At 47.7% G+C, this 27,294-nt stretch overlaps 2 protein-coding genes across 3 annotated transcripts; one reads left to right on the forward strand and one right to left on the reverse strand.

Annotated features, from left to right (window-relative positions):
* The first annotated feature begins 700 nt into the window (after positions 1-700).
* arhgef25a (Rho guanine nucleotide exchange factor (GEF) 25a) lies at positions 701-23,278 on the forward strand. 2 transcript variants are annotated; one of them, XM_061269547.1, is made up of 17 exons: positions 706-1,823; positions 2,696-2,798; positions 16,165-16,469; positions 16,784-16,894; positions 19,107-19,240; positions 19,318-19,384; positions 19,616-19,719; positions 19,807-19,876; positions 20,001-20,090; positions 20,225-20,317; positions 20,422-20,472; positions 20,538-20,615; positions 20,730-20,921; positions 20,979-21,159; positions 21,226-21,455; positions 21,517-21,630; positions 22,397-23,278. In XM_061269547.1, exons 1-17 carry the CDS (start codon positions 1,689-1,691, stop codon positions 22,517-22,519), a joined length of 2,181 nt encoding a protein of 726 aa, XP_061125531.1. In that variant the 5' UTR covers positions 706-1,688; the 3' UTR covers positions 22,520-23,278. The 2 variants fall into 2 exon arrangements, with proteins under 2 accessions (XP_061125540.1, XP_061125531.1); XM_061269556.1 differs by lacking the exon at positions 21,517-21,630 and having other exon boundaries at positions 701-1,823.
* Positions 23,279-25,502: 2,224 nt separating this feature from the next.
* On the reverse strand, positions 25,503-27,260 carry sp5l (Sp5 transcription factor-like). Its single transcript, XM_061269569.1, has 2 exons — positions 27,207-27,260; positions 25,503-26,525 (listed from the first exon to the last, which is right to left on the reverse strand). The coding sequence occupies exons 1-2, from the start codon at positions 27,258-27,260 to the stop codon at positions 25,503-25,505; spliced, it is 1,077 nt and encodes a 358-aa protein (XP_061125553.1).
* Between the last annotated feature and the right edge of the window lie 34 nt (positions 27,261-27,294).

A 27,294-nucleotide genomic window follows, 5' to 3' on the forward strand; every position in this document is an offset into this window, starting at 1 on the left:
AATATTAACCATATGCCTTCTTGTACCAAAAACCAAAAAAAGTGAATTGTCATTAGAAAGCAACTGGAGAGTTGCAAATGTTCCCACTTGTGGTTCCTCCCATTTGGGAACTGTGGACTGAATACGGACAGGAGCCCTCACATGAGCAAGTTGATTGAAAGCATCACGTCCTGACTCACATGATGTGAAAGTGTAAAAGACGCATGAACCCGGCCGGCGACCTGCTGAGGTTGCGCAAGACTTCCGCTCAGGTCTGCCTCCCTCAGGTCAAAGATGGAAATGCAGCACTTGAGTCATATCTGGTGTGGTAGGTCAAACATGTTCAGACGACATAGCGTACAATCGGAAGAGGCACAAGTACGTACTTGTACTTTGTACTCAACTACAAGTACTTGTGTAAAAAAAAAAAAAAAAAAAAAAGACTGGACAGAGCAGATAAATTCTGAAAGCATAATCAGGACTGCACGAGCACTGACCAAAAACGGAAGACGGTGCCTGAAAGCTTCAACATCAAGAAAATGAAGGCCAAGGCTGCTGGACAATAAATCTGGTTGATTTATCAACCCGTCGTCGTCATCCATGCGGGTTAAAAATGGCGCTTCCAGCCAGCAGAGGTCGCTGTGACGGTAGAAGACGTCTGCAAGCGGCTTGGCAAGCCATGCCGGTGCTAAGTTTAGCCTGTTTGGTGAGCGATTGTGTACACGCATGGCTAATATTAGACTCTTGGCACTTTGTCCAGGACTGTTACCAGCACTTAGCTCCGACTTTTTCAGTCTGCTACTGGATCCTCTGGGAATCAATCCGATGGACGGAGAACTAACAGCAAATTTTGGACATGTAGGGCGATGCAGGCAAAGTCATAGAAGTCGAGGTTTGGCTAAGCTCAAAGATCCATATGATATGAAGACAGCCGCAATTTGAGGCCTGCCTGCCTTCTGCAGCAACTTGATCTGATACTGTGATCTCTAAAAAAAGAAGAAGACTCAGCATTTATTGGAAGTGTGATGCAAAGCCTTCCTTCTTCGGAAAAAAGACTTTCCTGGCAACCGCAGTGAGACTTGAGCAATCTTCATGGACTCTCATTGTTGGAAGAATAACTGTGACGATTGACTATTAAACACGGCAAGAACTTTCAAACAGATAACACATGGGCTTCGTCCAATTTTATTTTGGATGCGTTTCGCAACCCTGGGAAACAGTGAATTGCTCATTGTGGTCATTTCAAGGACTTGAGTGGAGATGTTGGTCCAATTGCTGATGGTATCAGAAATAGATGGGCTTCAGGGGCTCTGCGTTCATACCTTATTTGGGGTTGCCCCTGCTGCTTGAGACTTCACACTCTCCCCGTGTCACTGGCTGAGAAGAGGTGGATCTGGATTTGTCACAGAAAGACAAGAAGAAGCGGAGCCTAAATGAAGCTAATCTGAGCGATCCGTGTCATGAAGACACGGAGGGGGGGAAAGTAATGGTAGATGAAGGGAGGATAGTTTGGGGGCGGTGATCTTGTGCAGCCAATGAAGAACTAGCCGGGAGGATTCCAGAGAGAGCGACGGACGAGTCTGGGCCAACCGGTTGGACACTTCCAGAAGAGGCTGCGGCGGACGCAGAGGAAGACGGAGCGAGGAGGCCCCCATCAATCTGCCATGCGTGTTTGCACAGGAGCTTTTCATTAGAAGCTGCGCTTGGGGATGGAACAAGAGAACAAGCGAGACTCTTCGGAGGCAAGAATGAAGGCGCCTCCCAAGAATCAGGGACGCACGGACCAGATGTTGGGAGCCATGGCTGACATGCTGACCTCGGTGGCATTGCCCAATCAAGCTTGGGTGAGTTGCAAGCACATTGACAGCTTTCATCGACGGTCGGGGCATGCTTGTCAGGTGATCTGGCGATTGACGAATTGATACGTGGTAATATGAGGTGCAATGTTGCTCAGTTGACAAGCTGTCACGGCTGCAACGATGCTGGTGGGTGATCTTAAATGCTGCAGTTGGTTAAAAAAAAAAATCTATAAAACAGCATGATTTAATGTAACTGCAACAATCGGAAGAAAATAATTGAAGAGGTAAAAACACATAATTTTTCAAATTTTTTATTTTACGGTTTAGAGTCCAGCTTTCCAAAGGTCATTAAAAGAGGCCTTCAGAAAGAGCTTCCTGGCTTTTTTTTTTTTTTCAACATCCACATTTTGTGGCGCCTCGGGCCGGGCATTCGAGAGCCACTCGACGATTGTACGTAATGAAGCTTCATGAAGCTATAACACGCATTTCTTTCAATGTGACCTGTGACCTCCGCATCCAAATATGCTTCGGGGGCCTATAAAGAGCCACGTGAACATGACATCACCATCATTAGCAGAAAGCATCTGGCATTGTATTACTCCACAGACTGTCTGGTCGTCTTCCCTTCTTCTTTTTCGCTTGATCAATGTTGGTTTGAGTGCTGTGAATGAAGCTCACGTGCCAGGAACCGTCACGCCATAACAGTGAGTAGCGTCGGCAGACTGAAACCTCTGCCCTTCCACTCAATTGTTGCTGATGGAGGAAAGCGGGAAAACCTTATGGAAAAATACAAGCGTGACTGTTAGATTTTTGTGGTTGTGAGAGCGTAATCACTCTTAGCCAGACTTGCTCCAGGAGAGCAGGACTGCCTCTGACAAAGGCGCTCTGTGTGTGTGTGTGTGTGTGTGTGTGTGCAGCTGGTGGAGGGCGGCGAGGCGGACCTCCCATCACGCAGAGAGGAGAGGGGGCCCGTCCAAGGCCGCTGGGAGCCCGATTGGGAGCGCTGCCGAGAAGGAACAGGTAGGACCGGAAAGCTCCTCCCTCCCGCCGTGCTCGTCCAAACACTGGCCCTCACCTCACCTAACCAGTCACCAGCAACAAAAGCTTCCCGCTCGCTGGACTTTCCGTCTTTATGTGGAGGCTGTAAAACGACCCCACCCCCCATGAGCCACTCAATCACTCGAGCGCCAAAGAATTAGCACACAATGTTAATTTTGCCGCATTTCAAAACAGGCTTATACCCTTTTTTTGTTTTTATCGCTAGTTTTTATTTCCTTTAGATTTTTTCTTTTTTTGAGTTTTTTTAATTAGTTTTTAGTAGTGAGTTGTTAATTTATATTATTCTCTAAATGCTTTGTATTTGTAATTTTTTTACGAGTATTTTTTTAATATCTGGAGTATTCATCATTCTTTTTTTTTTTTTTCTATATCTGGTGTATTTTTCAATTGCAGGATTGCCGATAAGTGAGTAATATTGCAGTCGAGTGGACCCCCGCGACACACGAAATGCATTGCCCCCCCCCCCCCCCCCAAAAAAAAAAACAAATATAAAATTGAAACTACAAAACGTATTCTAATTTGTTACACTGCTGACTTGCGGACGTGACGGGAGAAATTTCACAATGGCAATAGAAGGAACTCTGTTTGTGGCCAATTGTGTAAGTTGTCCATTCGTTGGTGGCACTTCTTGAGGCACTTCATGTGTGTGCCGTTCCTTGAGTGCAGTGAAACAAAAGGGACTTTGTTCTGGATCAGAGTTTGGATTGGGTTCTGTGTGTGTATAGCGTGTGAGTTACGCTGCGGAGCATACGAGTGGGCCAGCAACTGTTCTGGAAGTCAACGCATGGTGTAGCAAAGAGGTGGCCCGCCGAGGGCGACAGGAAGCTTGTCTGTGATGCTTATCTCAAATGGCCTGCTTGAAAAACTGCTCCAATTTTTCTTTCCCCAAAAACAAACACAAAAAAGTGATGTCGAATCAAGGTGACCAAAAGAGAACTTGCTTCTTCCGCCTCTGCATATAGGCCAAATTTCCTCCGGATAGGAAATTGCATGGAAAATGAGGGCAAGACGAGGCAGGAAGACGGCCAGACCACAACAACAAGAGGCAGACTTGGACTACCTCACATTTGTTCATGTTACGCTTTTTCCACTGCCATGTATGGAGTATTCCAACAATGTAGGGGGAAGTTGGACAAAAAGCTACAAGCGATAAAAATCGGATTGCAACGCAGCTCACAGAGATGCCTGTCGGAAAAAGCTAGAAAATTGGATTCTCGTAATATTTATTGATTTAAAAAAAAAAAGAAGAAGTATTTCTTCTAATTCAACAGCTTAGCTATCGTGGGAATTGTAAAGATAGTTCTTAAATGCCGTCATATATAACTCAACTTTCTTTGTGTTGTGAGACTAGGACCCAGATCAGGCGATATTTTTTCACTTTGCCTTGACAAGGAACACAACAGCAGCTTTTAGTCAGATAGTGAACACTTTTTCCGAAAATGAGGTTTCAAGCTCCCGGTCGATGGATTTCAAGCAACTTCACCTCAACTTCCCCTAGCTTAATGCTAACGCATAATGAGAATCACCATAAAGAAGCTAACAATTAGCATTTGTGTTGCAGTTTTTAATCAACTATAAAAACACTCACAGGCATATTCTTTATCCTCTGTGAAGAACGACGAACATTATTGCCGCTTCCTGAGAAGCAAAAAACGTGGCGATTTTTTTTCACTTGCTGTATGAAGTCAAAATGATTTTTCCACATTAAAAAGCGAACTTTTTTTTTTTTTACTATTTTCCTTTGCTCGTAAATTTTGATGTAGTCGAGGCACGTTCGTGAATGAGCTCGCTTCTCGCAAGGCCATCAAACATGGATGAAGCCACTGTGGACGTGTGATTGCACGCCGCTATGCTTTGTCACGCCGAGGTCAGCGTGTTGTTGTGTGTGTGTGTATGTGTGTGTGTGTGGAAGGGATGGGATGAGGAGAAGGCTCTGCCGTGCTCCGGAGAGCCATAAGGGCCATCTGTTCCGTCTTCAAGACGCCTTCACGTGCCTTGAGAGGAATCACAGCACAGAACCCAACTATCCAAATTTTTTGTGTAGGCACGAAACCTGACGACAACCTCTTGAAATCACAAGAAGGCAAAAGGAGCGTCTTGAGAGGAGCTGTCCTCATCTTACTTAGCGTGACCGCTTTCAACACTGTCACGTACGTCCAACATGATCTTCCAACACTCTCCAATGAGTGTGAGGTCACGTGGGCAGCATGAAATCATTTCGATCAAATTCTGCTGGAGGGTGGGAGAGCGCCGATCCTGGAGGCCCCCTGGGAAGGAACTCGGCATGTGACCTTACATGGGCAGAGATCAACCTGAAGCTAAAGCTAAAGCTGAGTGGCACTGCGGTGAAAGGGCCTCAGGTATTTTGACTTTGATGCGCCCCATCACATCCTACAGAGTGGGACTTTTTTTTCTGCTAGATGGAGATGCAGCCCACCCAAACTCGTTTCCCTCTACGCCTTTGGGAAAAAAGTCGTGCAGGGCAAGAGAGATGCTAACCTGACGGTGGCTCCCGTTTCGAGATGAGACGGCAGCCAAAAAGCTCCCCCTCGTGTCGACATGTCTAGGATACCCCTTCTCCTTAATTGGCTCTCAGCTTTGCCACGAAGGAAAAGGCAAGGGAATAGGAGAGGGGGAAGAAAATCGAAGTGAGCATATTTTGGCAGGGTTTCAGCTGGCTGATGGACTGAGGAGAGGCTAATGTCAGTGGTGGTGGATGGGCGGGGGGTGAAGAACTGAATGCGTAACTGCTGAGCTGACAATAAGAGCACCGCTGCCATCTACTGTCGTGGATGTGCAATTACACCATTTTTTTGGGCAGGTCAAAAAAGCCACAGTATTCCCCCTTGGGTTGGCCCCTCCCAATATATCAGGACTGCTCGAAAATGAAAAGAACTGTCAGAAACTGTGTGACATCGGGGCCCATCTTAGCCACTCCCACAAAATCAGCAAATTTGAAATAATAATTTTTCTACTTGTACTTTGTCTCTTGCGTGCGGATCGACTGTCTCCTGCCCAAACAAATGTTACGTACCGTTTTTTTCCGTGTATAGTGCGCAAAATTTAACTAATTTATTGTCCTAAAATCTGGGGCTTTTTTCCAGCATCAGCATGCCATTTTTAGGGGTGCGTACTATACATGGGGGCGCACTATACACGGAAAAAAACGGTAAGTTGATTTGAAGCCACTTTGAATTTGGATGCGTGGCTTCGCCGAGACAGCTCACCGTCAATAAGCTTGCCGGCTCGATCCTCTGTGATGCACTGGGCTTTTGTTTGTGTGTGTGTGTGTGTTTGCATGCGTGGGGGGAGTCAAGGCGAGATAAAAGCAGAGAGACAAAAGGGTATTAATGCAGGCCCCCCCCAGATCATGAGCATGATTTTCCATATTTCTGCAGTTTTTCGCATGTATCTCCTTTGCCATTTTACGACATGAACGATACGATTTAATCTCCTATCAGCTCTTCGACAAGAGCTTCTACCAAGTAACCCGACACCACGCGGATGGTATCCATGTCCGTTATGCAACAGCTATTAACGCCCCCTACTGGGCGTCTTGTGCTATCACACTTTGCCAGCTTATTTCAACCTCACATTTATGAATGTTGTTGACTTTTGAAGCGACGGCGGGAACGCCTTGATGCTCATTTGAATTGCTTTATTTGAAGCACATGCGCCGTCGAATCAACTTTTCGAGCTGACGTCTTACGAGGCATCTCGCTAGTCTTATGCAACGACGTCCGAGAACTTTTGAGAGTGACGGAAGGTGTCGCAGCGAGGCATAACGCGGCACACCTCGAGGACTTTTCTTTCATAAGCACACCTCGAGGATTTTTCTTTCATAAGCTTCTTAGCCACATGATGCCAAACAGAACTCCAGTGGCTTCAGATGAAGTTGTCAAATGGTCTGCGTGATGCTGAGATGAGCTCGTGAATAATTGTCAGCTGTGGCCGTGTTAAAAGCCCTTTGAGACGTTCCTGGGATTAATTCCTTCACCGCCGTTGACGAGAATAGACGTCAAACATCGCTTTGTACTGGGCTACCGTTGACGAGAATTGACGTCAGACATTACGTTGTACTGAGCTGACTTTGTGGAATTTACTTATTTATTTGTTTATTTATTTTTTAATTTTGATTTATTTATTTAATTTTTTTAATTTTATTTATATTTATTTAAGAATCTTGCTGTGAGATGCCACATCTTGCCGGACAGGGTGAAAATGTCTTTGCTTTTTGAGTTCATCTCCCGAGAAATGGGAGCAAAGACAAAAGTGTTCAGCACATGGTGCACCTTGAAAGCAGATCCCCAAGCGCCTCGCTTGTTTCGTCTTTGTGCAGAGACGACATCTGGGATTTGTTTGTCTCTCCTAACACATTAGCCCGTCACTGAGCTTGGAGATGAATTGTCAGGACGCACACGCACACAAAGCATAGCAACATAGTGAAATTGGAGAGCCCATGGCTCGCTCCACGGAATTACAAAGAGAAAAGAAAAGCTCCGCGTTTTGAGCGAACACAGACGTCGCCGGGAAAGGCAAGAACATTCTTCCATGTCACTTTGAAGCAAACGGCAGCGCATGACACCTGCGACCTAACATGGTTTCTCCTCTGTTCACAATATGAAGTCTCAGCGGCGGTGGGAGGGGATCAACTTTTCATCCGCCGGTGAGGGAAAAAAAACAGCTGAGATGGAAAGGCGAGTTGTGCTTTATTGGCGGGGGGCGTTCAGGAAGAGCCGAAATGAGGGGAGTGGGAACCTTCTCCTGGAATAGCCAGTGAGGAGAGCTTGCAGACTCCACCCTCCATCCTCAGCCCTCCCCTCTCCTCCTCTGTCTCTCTTGGCTGAAGCAGTCTGTCTTTTAAGCAGGCAGTTCACACAAGCGGCGAGCGAGCCAGCGCACCACATTCAAGAAAAACTGAAGACAATATGCTCAGCGCAAAATGGCTGGCCATCCCCCGCTCGCTGGATTTCTTTGCCTCTTCTTTTGTGGACTGTGGATGTGAAGTCAACTGAAGGAGGAGGCCGAACGGACCTGATTTTGCTTTCCGCTGGGATCGGAACTTTTAACGGCAGGGGGTGGGGGCGGGGGAGCGGCGGGTCATGCCCACCTCTGCTCATGGTCCAACAGCATGAAAGGGGGCCACCGTCGCCATCGCCACCACCGAGGCTGCTGCGGCTGCCAACACTTGTTCCGAAAAGTCCTGACTAAGTGTGGCTGCTGCTATGCCCGGGTCAGAGGTCAGTGTCACACACACACACACACACACATACACAAAGTAAGTCAGTGGCTTGAAGTTGCTCTCCTCTCCCTCCTCCGCATTAGCTTCTTATCTCTACTCGTCATCCATCTTCTGATTTAATAAGTGAAAGCCTCCCACTAAAGCAACAGGTGTGACACACACACACACACCTCAGAGTGCGTCTTCCTCGCATAAAGCAAGCAGAGACGGAACAGGAAAGGAGGATGTGCATCACACATTCTTCCATGAAAAGCAAGCGGGATGGAGGAGTGTGTGTTTACGTGAGGTGGAGTCGCAAAGCGTCCTCTTGCTGCGTTAGTCGGGAATGCGCGGCACGTGGCTGCATCGGACACGCAAGGGGGAATGCCGCCCCCCCTTCACGCCAACTGTGCCGTATGTTGTCATGAAGCAGTAGTCCAGTAGGAAGCTCCATTCAAAGCAGCGGGTGGCGCCGACTCGGCATGGAAGCCGTGTCGCCGTTTGCCACACGGCATCGCAAAGTTAATAAAAGAACGGGCGGTGGGCGCTCGGAAAGGAAAAAATAGCGAGCTGAGGGGGGGTCTTCATAAAGAAGGCTTTAATATTACTGGCTGGCGTTCTTGGCTAAATACCAGAGATTCCTTGAGTTTAATCTCTTATGTAATAGATATTCTACTTTTCCATGGCCTGCAGTTCCCAACCCACGGCAAATACGCTGCCATCAGGTTCTGGAAGCCTGCGTTGGACCCAAAAGGAAGACTGAAGAGAAGTCACGGCGTTCCAGTTGACATTTGGAAGCGGAAAGCACTCCATGTTGTTTTACAGTCTGAGCAGGAATTGGCTCCGTTCCAAGTGTGCAGCAGGCTCAGGGTTCAACTGGTCATGTGAAGCCCGTGCCCGCTCGTTACCACGTAGAGTCGCTCGGATTGCTTGAGGAATAGAGAGCGGCAGGGCGTGAACTTTCTTTCCCCGTGGAATCTTTTCGTCGTGCCACTCTAGGTAATCTATAAAGTTGGGCGATGAGGATTAGATGTTCCCGCAAGCGTCGGAGAAGACCATCTGTCATCACAGAGGGGCGAGAGATTTTGAAATTTGGAAAAGCCAGTTTTCTAAAGAGATTTCTTGAGCATGGGCTCCGTTATAAACGACTTCATTTTCTTTCATGTGCTTGGCTGTTAATGGCTTGTACGAAGGCCTCCCTCCCTCCCTCCCTCCCTCCCTTTCTTCCGTCCTTCCGTTCGTCCATCCATCCATCCATCCATCCATCCATCCATCCATCCATCCATCCATCCATCCATCCATCCATCCATCCATCCATCCATCCATCCATCCATCCATCCATCCATCCATCCATCCCATTTATTCAAAAGCCACTGAGGCGGATGAAATGATGGCCGTGAGTCATCCCGTCATGACGTGTCTGTCGGCCATGATGTCCCAATGTGCATGCTCTTTGGCGCTCCGCGGGGCGTTGCGTTGCCTCCCCTCTCCTAACCCAGCGTGGCACGCTTAATCTGATCATTTACGATCTTGTTTCAAGTACGCTGGCGGTGGCCGTCTTTTGCGAGAACAAGCAACTCAATCGTCTGATTCTCTGTAGGCCGCCTCTTCTTTTTGTGCCACAGAGCAGGAAGCACATTAGATTTAATATGGATCCAAAAACAGGCTGCGTTACTTTTGTTTTATGGCTGACAATTTTGGCATGAAGGGAAATAGAATATAGAAAGTTGATCCAATGGCAGTGAAGAGGGATTATTCATCTGAACTCGACGGCACGGAGGTTGGAAAGATTGGGAAGATGCCCAACAGCGGGAGCCATAATTACGGAAAATGGCTACAAGTCAGCTGTTAGATTAGCACCGATCTGCACGCCGCAACAAAGTTGTCGTTTCAAAATACATTCCACTGGACATATATTTAGGTTAGTGATCCCCCCCCCCCCCCTTCCAGGTTTGGTCACACCTTTGGAGTCTTGCTCCTCCCCCACAACGGAAGAATTGGCACACCATCATTTACATCAGCGGCTATAACGAGAGCTAGCGGAAAACACACTTTCAAAATCTTCCTGTAAGATCTGAAAGCCAAAGGCTGTGAGGAGACGCTTTTTGAGACGGACCTAAAGCGCTCGAGAGTCTCGACTAGGAAACGTGAGAAGGAATTCACGTAAAAAAAGCCGCACAGACTCCCAGTGACAACACCAAACGTCCTTTCCTTATGCATCCATGGTCATGTTGGAAGCCCCATCGAAATCTCCTGCGTCCACAATTATTTTGTAAAAGGAAAATGCTGAGTCATGGAGCAAGTCATGCAAGAGTGTTGTGATTGCCTTGCCAAAACAGAATTCTTGCTTTGAATGGACCATTCCACCCAAACGTGGGCCAGCGGTCGCTTCTTGATGGCTGCTCGTTTGCTTTCCTTCGCTGTTTTGCTTCTGCTTTATGATTGAGCCAATGGAAGGCGCAGCTTGTGTGCTGACTGAGCCGTGTCATAAAGATGCACACGCACACACACAATATGGAAAATATTGATGGTTCTTATCAAGATTTTACTTTTTTTATTTTATTTTAATTCTTGGCCTCTTTGTTTTATGATTTAGTTTTAAGATGTATTTTTTATTTTAATTGCTGGCCTTTGTGTAAGAAGAAATTCAAGATTTTTTTTTTTTTAAGATTTAAAAAAAACAACCAATTACTTTAATTCTTGGGCTCTTTGTTTTGTGAGCACCATGCCTCCTATTTGGGCATTTTCCGACGAGCACTTGGAAATCAAATGAAGCCACTTTGTCGACGTCTTTTCCTCAGACACTCTGACAAATGGCTTGCGTTGTGACGGAGAGCAGCCCTGTTGGCAAAAGTGGGGGAAAATTGCAGCGTGGCTTTTTTTTTTTTTTTTTTAATGTCTCAGCTGGAGAACCTGTTTTTCACATCAGCTTATAAGGCAGACTAGAGACATTATGGAAAAAAACAACCAAAATAGCCCAATTGAAGGTATGCCGCCACTGCTGCGCCCCGACCTTGTGTGCCGGCCGAGATATTTTTAATCTTTGCCCCCGAGCCCACCCTGCGCCCAGCCTTTCCGCCGTGTACATATGATTTTGTTTTTCCTTGCCTCGCGCATGCAGGCGGAGGACAGAGGGGGGTGAAAAGGACGAGGTGACCTGTGGCAACCCGTGTTGCATGATTTGGAATCTAACCCCTCCCCCCCTCGCCTTCCTGCCGGTTATGAATGATGTGCAACGTTTCTCTTCTTTTCTGCTCGGCGTTTTTTTTTTTGCTCACTTTTTCCGGACGTATGTTGTTGTTGTTTTTTTTCCTCCAACTTGCAAGCTCTTTTTGGCTTCCTCAAAGCGCCATTGGTAAATGTGAGAAGGAGGCGAATGAGGGAAGAAATTATGGAAGACAGGAGTGCATTCCATACCTTGTTTAGCAAGAATTCTCCCACAGCAGCCACTTCTGAGGCCACTTTTTCAAACCATACTGTTTCCCTTTTGAACCTTGTGATCCACTTTTTTTGTACGTGTTGTTGTAAGCAGTTTTCAAACACGGGAGATGTTACACCAACAACCTTTATTTTCATTTTAAGAGAAACAAATAGATGAAGATGCTGGTTTTATATGACCAAACTGCAAAGATGTTCATTTTTCTTGGGTAAAATTGTATTTTTTTAGAACTGAAGATGGATTGTCAGAGTAGAATTATTATTATTATTTACAACTGATGATGTTTGCTAGGATTGTAAGAGTAGACTTTCTTTGCAACTGATGTTTGCTAGGATTGTAAGAGGAGATTTATTTGCAACTGATGTTTGCTAGGATTGTAAGAGTAGAATTTTTTTTTTTTTTTTACCACTGATGGATTGTAAGAGTAAAATCTTGCAGTCAATGTCAAATAGTCTGAGAGCTGCGTCGTTGCTGTATACCAAACAGGTCACATCTGTCATGACTCGTCCCCGGTTGTGTTATTTATTATATGTAGGTTGTCATGGTTTCTGTCCGTCTGTGTACTCGCCCCTCCCTTCCTGTGTCAACTCACAATCCATGTACTAAACACAGTCACCTGACTCTCGTTACCTGCCTCGTATTTAAGTCCGGTCTGCGTGTCCCTCCCTTTCGGATCATTGATGTGCTTTGTCTCTCGTCTCGGCTGGCGGTCTTGTCTTTTTGTTCAGTTCTACTCGTTCCTAGTCGACCTTCTTGTAGTCTGTCTTTTGAGTTCTCCAATCAATCCTGGTCCGTTCCGATTCCTGACAACATCACTTGTTGGAAAATCTTTTGCTTGTAGAAATCAAGTTTTAGGTGGCTTTTCAAAGTCACTTGTAATTCTTTTTAGTTGGCGTGCAAAAACCACTGTAGGGATATGAATTCTAGAATGTGTGTGTGTGTGTGTGTCACATTTGCCTGTGGTCCTGTTTACTGTGTTGTTGTGTGAGTGGAAAAATGTTGTGTATTGGTCTGACGTCCTCCTAATGGCCAGAAGCAAAAGCGAATTGTTTTCCGAATAACAACAATCGCAGCTGCTCCGGTCGAAACATTGACAAAAAAAAAATCGATGCTAATGATGACATACATTTTGTTTTCTCATCTTCCCATGGTTTCATATTTTGCGCGTCTCTCTCACTTTCTTCTTTTGACTTTGGTTACCATGGCGATGAAGTGGAGAATCATGACACAATATTTGTCTGGAAAGCTTTGAGCTGCTCCTTTTGTGCGCTCCTTGGCCTCACCAAATTAGCGGGATACAAAAACACAAGTGGAGATCGTAGGTACCGCTCGGACTCTGATCTCACCTGGCTTTGTGTTCTCAGCCCTGCTGGACTTAATGTCAGCCTTGTTTGCCAACGTGTGAGTCATTACCCCCCCCCCCCCCCCCCCTCTCTCTGCCTGGATAATCATTGTGATGATGTGTTTGCTTGCTAACACGCAAGCGGACTTTTTGGTTGTATCTGACAGTTCTTCTTTGGTATTTGTTCAGCTGATGATTCTGTTCTGTGTGTATTGGACATTAAATAGGACAGAAGAACAAATTGCAATGTCGGCCAGAATTTGGCCAGCCGTTTGGCGGCTCTCCCAAATTTCCTAATGGCACTCGGGCAAGGCTTTTTCTTCTGGAGTTTTCGTTGATGCTTGACACGGACTGGCTTCTTCCTCTGTTACTTAACTGCGTGTGCGCGTGCGTGTGCTCCTGGAAGCGTGGCGGTGTGTTGATTCCAAAAAGTGGGTCAGTAGGAGGACAGGAAATCTCCGTTCCCCCGTCTGCCTCCTTGTCGCTTCTACGCAGACGGGACGTGTTTTTAAAATCTGCAAAGGGAAATTTGATGATTATAAGTAAGAAATGATGCCTTTAGGTCGATTTGGAAAGACGCTTGCACCTCCTCCTTCTTGTGTGCTGACATCCAAGGGGCAATAGTGCAGCGCAGACTAATACGCAGTGGCAGGAAAAAGGATTCGGGGGGGGGGGGGGGGGGTCAGCTGATGCGGGAGGAAAGAGGAAGGGTGAGAATCAAATGTCAACGCGCATAGTCACGCAAAAAAAAAAAGTGTCACAAAAAAAGATTGCAACTTCCCTAAAGCCACAATGAGGTGGAGCTTTGGAAAATGTCTTCTCCACCTGGCAAACTATGGAGTCCATAAGTGCCTGCTGTCTGTCTGGATGTCTCCCTTTCAGTCTGCACATCCTGCATGCTGAGTGTCCATTTCCTTTGAGTGGCTAAAATGCAATCGAGCCGTCCCGCCAGGGATGAGCGCAATAAAGTTGTCGGGCGAGAAAGGGGATGTTGTTTGTGTGTGTGATGTTGTGCAGCCCCGCACTTGCGACGTGGGGGGTGCCGTTATTGATTGCATCTGCTTGCCTTGTGCGTGGATGTGTGTGGACAGAGAAAGTGGAGTTGCTGCGAACAAGGATGCTCCATTAGCGCTTGTGCTTTTAGCCTGATTTGTCCGCTCAGCAGCTCTCAAAGCAAGTGATCAATAATAAAGGAAAAGGTTGGCTGTCTGTCCGTGCGCTTTTCTCCAAGCTCATTTTTCTTGTTGACGTTCCACGTTTGCTCCTCTTTTGTGCTTCTGGAGAATATGGCGGCGGTCGCCCTGTTACGTGACTGGGCGAGTGGTTTGTTGATTACAATTAGCGGGTTTGCTTCCGCCGTATTAATTGAGCTTGTGAAAACTTGTTTTCCTTGAGCTTTCTGAAAACACCACAAAGTTAGCAAAAACAAATGGCCTCAATCTCAACCGTGTACTTTGCATTTGGATTTTTCCATGCATCTTGGTTGCAATGAAGATGATGAGTGAGCAAAGCAGCAGTCTCCATCTCCAAATGAGAATAAGCAGAGGAGTTTGATGTTTCCTAACTGTCACAAGCTAGCGCCGTAGTTAAGCCGCATTAAGGAAATGGCTGTAGCTAAGCTTTGCTTTGAGGCTCCATTATCCCAATGAATAGCGTGTGGCACTATCAGCACACGGCAGGGTTGAGGGAGAGTGGGAAGATGAACCCCCCTCCCCCCCCCCCCGAATGTGTGGGTGCGTAACATAAAATAAGCAAGGACGTCAGTCGGGGGAGCGTGTTGCTTTGAACGTCTTTTTCCTTTTGTGCTTTCCCGTTGCTGTGACGAAAAGATTCCACAGCTCTCTCCGCGGCACCTAGTTGGAGGTTTCCTGAGCTTTATCGGGTCAGCTGGGAAACCACAGTTGCCATGGTGACAGATGTGGAGGTGATGAATCCAGCGTGTTGTGTGTATATCAATGTGTACCGTAGTTTCCGGTCTATAAGTCGCATTTTCTTTTCATAGTTTGTCCGGGGGTGCGACGTATACTTAGGAACGACTTATGTAATGTGTTACGTCAGGCTTTTTCTCAGTTCCTTGTTTGTGTTTATGTAACGTTAGCATAGCGCACCATTCAGCCTGTTGTTGCCTATTCTATTTCTAATCTAAATTTCCTTTCAAGATGTCTGTTCTTGGTGTTGGATTTTATCAAATAAATTTCCCCCCAAAATGCGACTTTTACTCTTTTTCTTCTTTATTCTGCATTTTATGGCTGATGCCACTTATACTCCGGGGCGATTTGTAGTCCGGGAAATACGGTACTTGATTCAGCAGGCTGAAGAGCTTCAGCCGCTGTCTCGGCCTTGGTGGGACTCTCAGAAATGCTGCGAGCCTCAACTATCCAATTCCAAGAGTTTCTAGCATGCAAAGTTCCCAGTCAGACTTCCTTTTCACGTCCGCTTCCAGCGATTGTTCTGCTGGACACACGCTGCTCAGATTAGAGAGGAAATTCTCTCCCTCTTGTGGATCATGTCTGATTTGAAAGTCGTGTTTACATCAGGCAAGGTGACATTCGGAGAAGGACAATCATCCACGCTAACATCAAATTGAAGCCACAGTGCCCGCATTCAAGTTGGACTTGTAGTTTCACTCTACTTGGAATTTGAGTTGAGGGAGCGCGATGTCTCCACGCTCAACTTTATCAAGGCAATTTTCTTGGGAGATACGTACCAACGCAACTGCAGCCCCGATAACATTCCTGGAAAGAATATTTGGTGCTTTGAAAAGGAGATAGCGGCCAAAGGTTTTGTCGACTTTCAGTAGTCCTAAAAGCCGGAAAGTGTTTCTCCATCGCGATCCAGGGTCAAACCTGAGGTCAGCTGGATGCGTTGCATATTTGACCACATTGTGCTTGGGGGTAACGACGGACACAAAAGAAAACAGTCCTAAGCAAACATCCTGGTTCTTTTTGGACAAACTCAAAAGTGCAGTTTCCTTCGTACGTCTGACATCATCTTCATCCACATTCTTCTACCTTTCATCTCATCACGTGACCAAGTGAAAATGGTGCACTTCCTGTAAACAAAGCTCACACAGCTGTGTCTTCGGGGTGTGTGTGTGTGTGTGTGGCTATTTTTATATATCCACTCTTTGTTTTTATTTCTCGCTCACTTCCACGTCGGAGCGACCTGCGGCGGTGCCCTCCGTTTTGCTTCAGTGGGCACTCATCAAACGCTCACATATGCCGTTTTTGCTCCACCGTTGATGGAACATGCAGCGTAAGGCGGCGTGACGTGGTTGGACTCTCGGAGGCCCGGCCGCGCTTGACCTCTTTTGCTCTTCCCGCAGACTCGTATTCGACGGCGGCAGGCAGCGAGGGGAGCATCTCCACCTCTGTGGCATCTCTGCCTCCCCTGGCTTCCAGCAGCTCGGCGCCCAGCTCGCCCGGCTCCAAGCGCTCGGTGAGCACGCTGAAGAAATGGCTGAGCAACCCCGTTCGCAAGCTGAGCGTCGGGGCCAAAGGCGAGCGTCAGATCCGCAAACTGGAGGGAAAGACTCCTCCTTTTCCGTCCCGCAGTCCGAGCCAGGATCCGGGCGGCTCCCTCAGGCCCGACGAGCCTCGCGCCATCCTGCCCGTCACGCAGACGGAACTGGTGAGCTTTATGCTGAGCCATCATTTACTTGTCCTTAGCTATGAACTGAACTTTGCTCCAAAACGCTTTGGTGATGATGTCATCATTAATCATGCAGTATGTGGCTCGATAGCAAAAAAATATTAAATGCTTGTCTCTGCGTGAAATATTTCAACGCTGATTGCAGCGCTTAGCAAAAGGTCAATTGAGGTCACATGATTAGTTTTTGTGATTCAAATGAATCTCCAACATTTTAGCTGGTGTTAGTAAAACATGAAGCTGCAGTTCACCTGAAATGACTAACGAAGCTACTTTTCTGTCTTGGTGTACGGCAGGAGTGGAAAGACGGACTGGCGAGCCCCGAGGATCTGTCGCCCGCCACACTCCAGTCCCCCGCTTACATCACTGACTCGCTCATTGGCTGCACGTCTCTGCCTCACACGCAGGTCTGTCGCTCTCTCTCACAATTATTTTGTTAACAAACAGAACATTTGACCCGCTTTTTCAAAACCTCTCCCCCCGTTCTCCTCCTCCTCCCCTTGACACGGGGCCAATTGAGGCTGACAATGAAGCGCTTTCTGCGTTCATTTTTGTTTTCCCAAGAAGATCAATAAGTGGAATTGCCAGTCAAGCAAATAAATAATTCCTCGAATTTGCGTTACTAGGAACCCGTCAGTCAGTCGCGCAGTCTTCGATTGTCTGTGGCGGCGAGCCACAGGGAGCAACCTGTCTCAAGCCAGACTCACATTTTACAAAAAGTCTCGGATAGCATCGAGCAAAAAATGGCTGAAAGATCCCGTCGCTGAGGACACCTGATGAAGAATGCTTTCATGTCGCCATCAAACATACCGGCGTCTCCGTTTGGCTTTTAGTTCGGCTCCGGCCTGCCTGCCTGTACTCTACCAGTCGAAAGAAAAAAAGATCTGAAGCAAAAATGATTATCATGAAAAGGCCCAAATAAGAAGACTGAGGTCAGCCATCTTGAAAGAAAGAGAACAGAAGGAGAGAACGCTTTTGGACACACTGTTGTCTCTTATCCAATCAGCCCCCCCGTCGACCATGCTTATTGTTTCTCCGTCAGTGGAACATTTTGTTAAGCAGCAAAAAAGGAAGCCGGCTGGCGAACCAGATGAGAACATTTTCAATGGTTTTCCTGAGGAACAGCCCGTACGGTCGTCTCGCCCCGCAACATCAACAATACGCTGAAGTTGTCGGGCGCTATCCTTTGGCTACCCACGGCAAAAAACGCCCTCGGTTCTCCACGGTTGGACACGGGGAGAACTAGCAGGCTAAACACATGCGATGCTCTTCGAAAAGCAAATGATGGGTGCTACCGCCAAGCGCAACTAAAGATTTGGGAATGACTTGATGGAGACCGCACGGCACGCTTGATAAATGGTCGCAAAACACAGGGAGAACAAAGACCGCATAGAAGCAACAGCCGCCAGCCGGCGTTGGACTTATTTTGTGGTCACGCAACTCCAGGGGAACATTTCAGCAGTTATGTTGTCAAGGTTTGTCTCGCCGAGATGGAGCTTTCCTTATTTACGGGTTGGCTGTCTGAAAAATAAAACATGGACCCGGGGGAGACGGCCATTCGTCTTTCTGCGGGCACATCTGGATGTGATCAGGGAAGCAGCTTGGCTCAAGCTCTCCTGGAGGGGTAAAACCAGCCTGGGGTCTCGCTCGCTCCTGCTGTGCACCTACCTCCTCCAACCCTCTCTGTCTCTCGCCCTCCCTCTCTCGCTTTCCCTCTCTCGCTTCCCTCTCTCCCTCTCGCACTCGCTCTGTCTCCCTCTGTCTCTCTCTCTCTCTCTCGCTTTCTGTCTGTCTCGCTGTCTCTCTCTCTCTCTCTGTCCCTCACTCACTCACTCACTCACTCACTCACTCACTCACTCACTCACTCACTCACTCACTCACTCACTCACTCACTCACTCACTCACTCACCCACATTTCTGTCTGGTTGCGGGAGCGGTGTGTGTTTGTGTGCGTGTATGTGTGTGTTTTGTGTTCCAATTTGGGAGGCTCTGCTTGACCTGACCTGTGATGCTTGACATGGATTTGAGCAAAGACAGACAGCCGTAGATTTAGATTCCGCTTTGGAGCGTCCAAGGAACATAAACAAGCCAGTGTCTAAAAATAAAGGAATAGGATCATTTTTGTGGCCCCGGTAAATTGTGAATTCCAGGAAAACGGCATCTGAAGGATTAGGGGCGCCCTCTTGTTGTGAATGCCGCATCAGAAATGAAAAGGTAGAGCGGCGGCCATGCCTGTGGGCTCCTCCAAACGTCGGATGGTAAACAGGAAAACAACCTTGACGAGCTCGTAAATCAGCCCGCCACTTCTCCGCCTGCTGTCGTCAATTTGCTCGTCCTGCGGGCGCCAAACTCAATCAGGTTCCTCGGCGGCTTCATCTGTCAGCGGCACCGCAAACTTTTCATGTTTATCGCCTCATCTTCTTCCTTCCATTTCTTTGACTGATCTGTCAGGTTTGCCCATCTCCGTCAGATCATCTTCTCGTTCGAATTTGTCGTGCGCCGGTTGCCTCGGCAACCTGCGTCATTACGGCGCCCCCCGCCTTCGCTTTATCATCGTTGTTTGCCACAATGGCGGTCCGCCCCAGCCGCCTTTGATTGACACGTCTTGTGCGTCCTCAGGACACTCTGGACACCCAGTCCAGCTCGGTGGCTCCGGACGACAGCGGCTCCGTCCTGATGGACGACACCTGCAGTCAGTGGTCCTCGGCCGCGGACACCGAAGAAGAACGGAGGAGCGCCCTTGAAAAAAGCTTGTAGGTCTTCTCGTCAAGAGTTTGGATTACGTCTGATTTTAGTTTATGGTGACCCATTTGTCTCTCTTGTCTCTCAGGTACGTACTGCAGGAGCTTATTGAGACGGAGAAGCATTATGTAGCAGACCTGGGCCTCATAGTGGAGGTAAAGCTCAAAGAACTTCAAATCCTCCTCCATTGCCATTTTGGCATTTGGGTGCCGTCTCCAGTTTGAAACAGATGTGAGGAATTATGAGCTGGTGCCTGAGATGGCTTCAAATACTTTGGGGCATGCAAAGATTGCAAAAAAGTCACGTGATGCACAAGCCAGCTTTACGAGTCACGGATTCTTTTTTTGGTCCAAATTCCATTAGCACCTCCGTTGGTTGTCTTGCAGGGCTACATGGCCACAATGAACTCCAAAGGCATACCGGAGGACATGAAGGGAAAGGACAAGATTGTTTTTGGGAACATTCATCAAATATTTGACTGGCATAAAGAGTAAGGCCTCATTTTTTTTTTCCAGGGGAGGACAAAGGAACAATGGCTAGGGCATACAGACATGTGTTTGTGTTTCTTCCTCTCTAGCTACCTCCTGGGAGAGCTGGAGAAGTGTGTGGCCGAGCCAGAGCGACTGGGTCAGCTTTTTATTAAACACGTGAGTACTGAGGCATGTACATATAGCTAGCTAGCTCGCTCGCTAGCTAGGTAGATAGATACTTTATTGGTCCCGGGGAAAAATTAATGTGCCATATTCTCGCCCAATTTTGTTTGGCCTGCAGGAGCGACGTCTGCACATGTACGTGGTGTACTGTCAGAACAAACCCAAGTCGGAGCACATTGTCTCGGAGTACATCGAGACTTACTTTGAGGTGAGGAGCTTACTCCATCGCTTTGTTTATGTTTTGTAACACGAGACGCTTTGCAATCCATTTGCTGCTGTGTCACGTTGAAGGTTGGCGCTGTCGCGTCCACATTTGAATTTGTTTCTTTGTTTTGCGTCAAGGAATTGCGTCAGCAGTTGGGTCACAGACTCCAGCTCAATGATCTGCTCATCAAACCAGTCCAGAGGATCATGAAGTACCAGCTGCTGCTCAAGGTGAGCATTTTTGAGCTTGCACATCCAAAGTGCCCGGAGCGCCCACGAAAACGGGTCCAGATCTCTGGAATGTTCCGGTGCCCACGCTGTGTTTATATGCGTAGGACTTCCTGAAGTATTCCATCAAAGCCGGGATGGACACGGACGAATTGGAGGTGGGTGTTCTGAAGGAACCGGTTAGGAGCTTGTGCTTGGATTTATCAGCTCACTTTTCAAACAGAAAGCGGTGGAAGTCATGTGCTTCGTGCCCAAACGTTGCAACGACATGATGAACGTGGGCCGACTCCAAGGCTTTGAGGTAAGTCCCGAGGATTTGGACGGCAAGGCAAAGGGCCAACAGAGGCTCCTTGCGCTAAGTTTAGCAGCGCCACTTCCTCTTGTTGTTGTGTTTCTCTTACGCTGCGGGTACAAGGGCAAGATCACAGCCCAGGGGAAGCTGCTCCAGCAGGACACCTTCACCGTCACCGAGCAGGATAGCGGCTTCCTGTCCCGAGCCAAGGAGAGAAGGGTCTTTCTCTTTGAGCAGCTGGTCATCTTCAGCGAGCCCATCGACAGGAAGAAGGGCTTCTCGCTCCCCGGCTACATCTTCAAGAGCAGCATCAAGGTAAGAGAGGAAGTGAATTGACCACAAGATGGAGAGTTCACCTGGACTGCATTCCAGGTGAGCTGCTTGGGGGTGGAGCCTCCCGCCGAAGGTGACGACGCCCGTTTTGTGTTGACGTCGCGCAATCCCGACGGCAGCGTGGTGCGCTTCCAGTTGCTGGCCTCGTCCCCGGAGACGTGTCGGGCTTGGCTGGACGACGTGCTGCGTATCTTGGAGACGCAGCGTAACTTCCTCAACGGTTAGCTCCGCCCCCATTGAGGTATCTTCTCGGGATTTATCATCAAACGGTCTTTTTTTTTGTCAGCCTTGCAGTCACCCATTGAGTACCAGCGGCGGGAAAGCAAGTCCAATAGTTTGGGGCGCTGCATGAGACCCCCCGTGTCCACGGACGGCGCCCTGCGACCGCACTCCTCGGCTTCCATCGACCGCCACAAGCTACCCTCCCTTCATTCCCACAACATATCGCTGCCCGCCCTTCACCTGCCCAGTCAAGGTCCGGCCGGAGGCGCCGCTGAGACCTTCTTACGGCAAGATGTAGGTGGTCTCACCGTCGCATTCTTGAAAGGTCTTGAACGCCCGCCGTCGCCTTTTGCAGTCGTGCCCTCCCGACTCGGTTTCTCCGTCGCACGTTCAGCTGACCTCGTCTGACTCGGCCAGCTGTGGGACAGTTTCCAACGGGCTCCACGCACCATCCCCGCAAAGCACACAGGTTTGTTATTTTTCTAACGATCTTGCCTTTTAATTACGGCGACTAACTGAAGGATCCGGTTAGGACCTCGTATTCTTAATATTATTCGTTGATCTCTCTCGTCTGACATCGTTCTTACCTCAAAAGAGCCAACCTTGACCCTGACGGTCCAAGCGAGTGTAGACAAGTCTTGAAGCACTTTTCTAACCACAGAGCCATATAATGAAGTCGTTACCTGAAGCGAGCCACGGAGGGGAAAGTGGGTTCGTGCATAAACATGGTGGAAATTGGGATGGAAAGACACGCAATCGTCAAGAGAGCGAAAAGGAGAGTAGCACGTAAACAACATACTTCAGGACTCCGGGAACAGAATTTTGGAGCAGCTGGTGAGTCTTGAGAGACTTTTCGCAGCAGCCTGAGCAATATCAATTTTTAATCATGATACTCATACAAAGTAGGGAAAGTTTTAGTTTTTTTTCTTCGAATGCAAAGTTTGTCTCTTATGGTGTCGGGAGTTTGTCCGGCGTTTTCTTCTCTGACTCAAGCTGGAGCTACCTCACAAACAGGAAGCAGGAAGTGGCTTAGCGATGCTTATCCAAAGCAGATAATTGTTTCCCAAACGAGCCGACCTGGGCCGAATAGGAGGAACTTCACGCCGAGCCTGCAAACACCGCATCGCTTTCTTCCGCACGTCGACAGAAGCGTTTGCATTTTCACGCGCGGCGCTCGTGATAACTCGAATAATACTGAAAAGCTTTCCGTGGATGTGTCAAATGTTTTGCCGCAGAGAGCAGGCAACGGCTTCCGCAGGGCCCAAGCGGCGGATTCCGGAAGCCAGGCTTCGTTTTCGGGTGCCTCGACCGGACGACGTCCGAGCAACTTGGCCCAGCTGGCTGAAGATGACCTTTGAACTCGGATGGCTTCCCTCTCATCTTCTAGCCTGGCGTGAAGGCGACAGAAGGCCTTGCGTCACAACTTACTTGGGCACTCTTGAAGGAACTTGTAATTGACTTTTCTTGAAAAACAAAAAAAAGGTGAAGAGCCGCAGGATGTCGCCGGCCGGGCAAGGACAATCAGCGTCGGGTGACAATTCCTGCTTTTGACTTTGAAGGGTTTTGACTATCAAATGTTCATTCCTAATTGGGGAGGTCACTGGATTGTGCCTTTCAGTTCGTACGCACCAATGTATGGACACTTTTTTTTTTTCCCCCGCCCCCTCCCTGCATGAGAACGGATGTGCATGGACGTGCTCTTCCTGTCCTCTCTCCTAATAAATGCTGTGGTCCACCTGGCGGACGCTCTGCTGAGGCGCAGGAAACACGTCAATGGTCAGCATGACACCAAATTCTTGGGCCAGTGAGCACGGAGCATCTTGAGCAAGTATACTCCCCAGACACCAAGTGCTTTGAATGCGCTTTTGCAGGACAGAAAATGACCTCTAGAGGGCGCCAAGCGTCGGACACTGCGAGGCTGCCTGTCGGTTTGTTTGCGCACTGCAAAATTCTCTGGTCTATCTTGTATTTGATTGTTTTTCTTTGTTGTTGTTGTTTTTTTATTGCTATTATTAATATTATTTTAAACTTCCTTCCAAAGCTGAAAAGTGACTTTTTATTTCAGAGGACAGAAACATGACTGTGATGTCCAAGAAATAAAAACTTGTAATCAGTTATTTGCTCTCTTGTCCCCTCAATTCCATTTTCTCCAATTCTGGTCTTTTGATGTAAACAAACTCAATTGCTTCCCTTCTGTCAAGAAGCTTTATGGCTTTTGACCAGTAGAGGACGACAAAGTGCTTCCTCATCATAGCCACGGTACCGTGTCTATCGCTCACGCTGACTTAAGCGTAAGGGTGGCACATGAATTGCATGGGGGATCCTTACAACCAATACTGTTCTTTAGTCACGCAGCTTTCCATGCTATTTTTTTCTAAAAAATCATTTTTTCCTAACAAAAAGCCATACTGTACATGGTCTTTTTATTTTTTAACAAAAAATGCTGCATATATAGTTATTCTTTTTACTAAAAAGCCTTATGATGCATTGTCCCCCTTTCTTTTTTTCTTTTTTACAAAAAAAAGGCCTATGATACATTTGTCACATTTTTACAAAAAAAAAGCCCAACTATACTTGGTCATTTTTTTTACAAAAAATAATCCTAACTATACAGGGTCATTTCTTTTCATTCAAAAAAGTCTCTCTTTACATCTTGTATTTTGAACTCCTAACCCAAGTTTGAAACCCTTACTTTGAAACCCTATTTTGAAACCTTACCCTGACCCTAGTTTGAAACCCCAACCCAAGTATGAAACTCTGACCCTACTTTGAAAACCTGACTCTGCTTTGAAACCTGTCTCTACTATGAAACCCAACTTTAAATCCCTAACCCTAAGTAAATCTGCCATTGCTATCGTTTGATTTATCACATTCTTTAAACATGATTTTTCTTGCTCCAATTGGATGTATCGCTTTTACATGACCGTATTTGCCATATTTTTACATTTAACAATGTTTGTGTCCTCGATGATGTGCAAAACGCCATAAAAAAGTTCTTCTGCCATCGAGACGACCTCACATGGACTTCTGCAATGCCCCCCCCCCCCCCTCTTGAAGAAGCTTCAAACAGTGGTGCAAACAAAGAGAGGGAACCCCTGGATGAGCAGACATCTGGTTGGCCGCTCTCGAGATAAAGGCCCATTCGGAGCCGCCGTAAAGCTGAGCCTATCGTAACACGACTGTGATATACGGCTACGGTTCACGAGGGGGGGGGGGGGGGGTATTAACTTTCACGAGGGTGCAAAATCAAAGGGAGTTTCTGTCACCAGCGAGGGGGTCTCGGCAACAGGGGTCCCATTCACAGGCAATTCCTAGCCAGTGCCCTCCTTCCCTCCCTCTGTGGCATCTGTTGACTCAATCTTCAATCAAAGTCTAAAAGGCCACACGACTGTGAACTTGCTTGCAGAAGGCGCGAGCGAGCGAGCGACCACAAAATGACAATTTAGTGCTTTGAACAACCGTCTTGGGCTTCCTTCACGCCGGCGGCACAACGGGGCAGCTTTATTATTCCGTAGGGGATCAAATCATCATTTGCATGTACATCAAATGTTAGGGCTTTTGGGAGCTCTGCAGGGGAGGGGTCCCCATTTAGGGAATGAGCTAGATAAATAAATAAATAAAAGAAATCAGCCCGTTTTTATGCGCATTCGCACTTGTGGAGGGGCGAGAAAGTAACATTAAAGAAGCGCGCCTCGTTTCAATTGTTTATTAAATTCCACATGCGGCCATTAACCAACAGTTTGCATTTATACATAATTACAGTCACATTGGAATGTTACGCTTACACTTTGGGAAAGTGTTTTCAAATATTAAGGTGAGGCAAACAAATTAAAATCCTTGTACGGTAGGGGAAAAAAACCAAAAGTTGGGTAAAATCAACATTTCAAAAATGAACGTTGGGCAATTGAAGGGAATATTTGAAGTTTGGCTTTCCCTTATTTTCAACAAAAAAATACAACATTCCTTGTATTGCTGCCCGACTTTAAGATTGAAGTCAAATCAACTCGGCAAATAAGTTTCGGAGCAACCCAAAAAAAACTTTGCTTTGTTGCCATAAATGTCAATGATTGATTTTTTTCAAGTTGTTCCTCTCCCAAAACATTTTTCTCCATTCTTCAATTCAGCATCATCATTCTTCATCATTCATCCCGAGCTTTCTCGTATGGCTTACCTTTAATTGCACAAAAGCGAGGTCATGTTCCTCATTGAAATATAACAAGAGAACCGCTTTCTAAAATTGAGAACCTGTGAAGCTTTTTTTTTTTTTTTTGCTGGCCTGCTCAGGACGTTCGGAGAGCCCGTTGTGCAAAGTTTGGATGGGGAGCTTCCGGACGGCGGCCGTTACTCTCTCTTGATGTTGGCCAGCAGAGAGTCGGCGGCGTGCGTCGGCTGACCGGAGCGGCTCTTCCTGCTCTGGTGGGTCTTGACGTGCTTGGAGAGGTGGTCGCTCCTCATGAACCTCTTGCCGCACTGCTGGCAGCCGAAACGTTTCTCGCCGGTGTGAGTGCGCAGGTGCCGCTGCAGCTCGTCGGAGCGCGTGAAGCTTTTCCCGCAGAAGAGCCAGTTGCAGATGAAGGGCCTCTCGCCGGCGTGCCAGCGCAGGTGGGCCTTCAGGTGCGAGGTCTTCTTGTACACTTTACCGCACTCGGGAATGTGGCAGATGTGCAGTCTCTTCTTGCCAAACTCCAAGCCGGCACCACCGCCGCCGCCGGCTTGGCAGTTGGGGCACTTGCAGCGCCTGCAGCGGCGCGTGGAGCTGAGCAGGCCCTTGGAGGTCCCCTGGAGGAGAGCGGCGATCTGCGGCTGGTGGCCCAACACCAGCTGCCTGCCCAGAGTGAAGGGGTGGTTGGAGGGCGGGGCGTTGCTTTGGGGAAGGCTCCACCATTGCTGGCCTTCTTCACCGTGATGCCTGGCCGAGGAGTTCTGGAGGAAGCCGGGGAAGTTCTGTCCCACGCCGCTGTGTTGCGGGTAGTAGGCGCCGTTGGCCTGCACTTTAACGGGGGAGAGTTCGAACGAGTAAGCTGAAGCGGGCTCGGCCGGAGGGGTGAGAGGAAGCTCGTGGTGCGGATGATGGTGATGATGGTGGTGGTGCGGGTGGTGGCTCAGGCCGGACTGCACGTGTCCCGGAAACTGCACCTTGGGCACGGTGAAGGTCATTTGGTGCGTGCCGAGGGCCGTGCCGGGCGCCATGTCGTTGCTCCACAGCTGGAACATGCCGGAAGCGGAGCTGACGCTGGTCTCGTAGGGGAACTGGGAGCCTTCCGAGCCTGCGCTACTGCCCACCTGCCAGGCTTGGCTGCAGGTGGTGGCCAGGAAGGACAGGGCGCCGGGAGGGCCCTCCGGAGACGAGCTGGGCGTGCGGTCCTGTTTTGGGGGCAAAAACAAAATGGCCGTAACTACAAACGCACACTTAAACTGAGCTTTGATTAAATTGCATTTTATTAGTCAGAGCAAAGGAAATATTCCGTTATTTGTAGTAGCAGATTAGCTCATTGAGCACCTCTCATCATTTAAAATCAGTGGAGTTTGTTGAATTTACGCAATTTTATTTTGCCAAGTGGTCGCATGAAATAAAAGCATCCGGATCCAAATACATATCAATTATTTTATTTCATACTTGCCAAAATTAAATTGAGTAAATTCAACACACACACACCATCACCTAACAAGTAATTTGACTTTAATTGATTTTAAATTGTGAAATGGGCCCAATGTATCATCTTACTGCTACTACAAAATATTCGCTTAATTCAACACGACCACTCCAATCCTGTCAATGTTCAAATCAACTCCAAAATATCAAATCGAATTGATCAATCCAACAATTTACAACGGTGCAAGGAAATCAAATCATCACTCAAAGTAACTTCATCCCGAAGTTTGTCAAACACAATCCATTAAATATAAAGCTGCTAATCGGAGCGTGACTGCACTTTTATTTTTGTTCACAGGAAGAATTGTCTATTCTATAAAAAGAAGTGACGCAAGTCCTCCTGTCTTGGACGCTGAAACATGAAAGTGCAGAGTCACGTGTCGGCAACAAACCTGCAAAAAGGTATGCAAAAAGTTGTCAGTCCTTTGTATGGTGAGCGCAGCCATGTGTCCTCGCGTCGCGTCTTCTCCACCACGCAAG

This window comes from Syngnathus typhle, linkage group LG2 (assembly GCF_033458585.1).
Source record: "Syngnathus typhle isolate RoL2023-S1 ecotype Sweden linkage group LG2, RoL_Styp_1.0, whole genome shotgun sequence".
Classification (NCBI taxonomy): Eukaryota; Metazoa; Chordata; class Actinopteri; order Syngnathiformes; family Syngnathidae; genus Syngnathus; species Syngnathus typhle.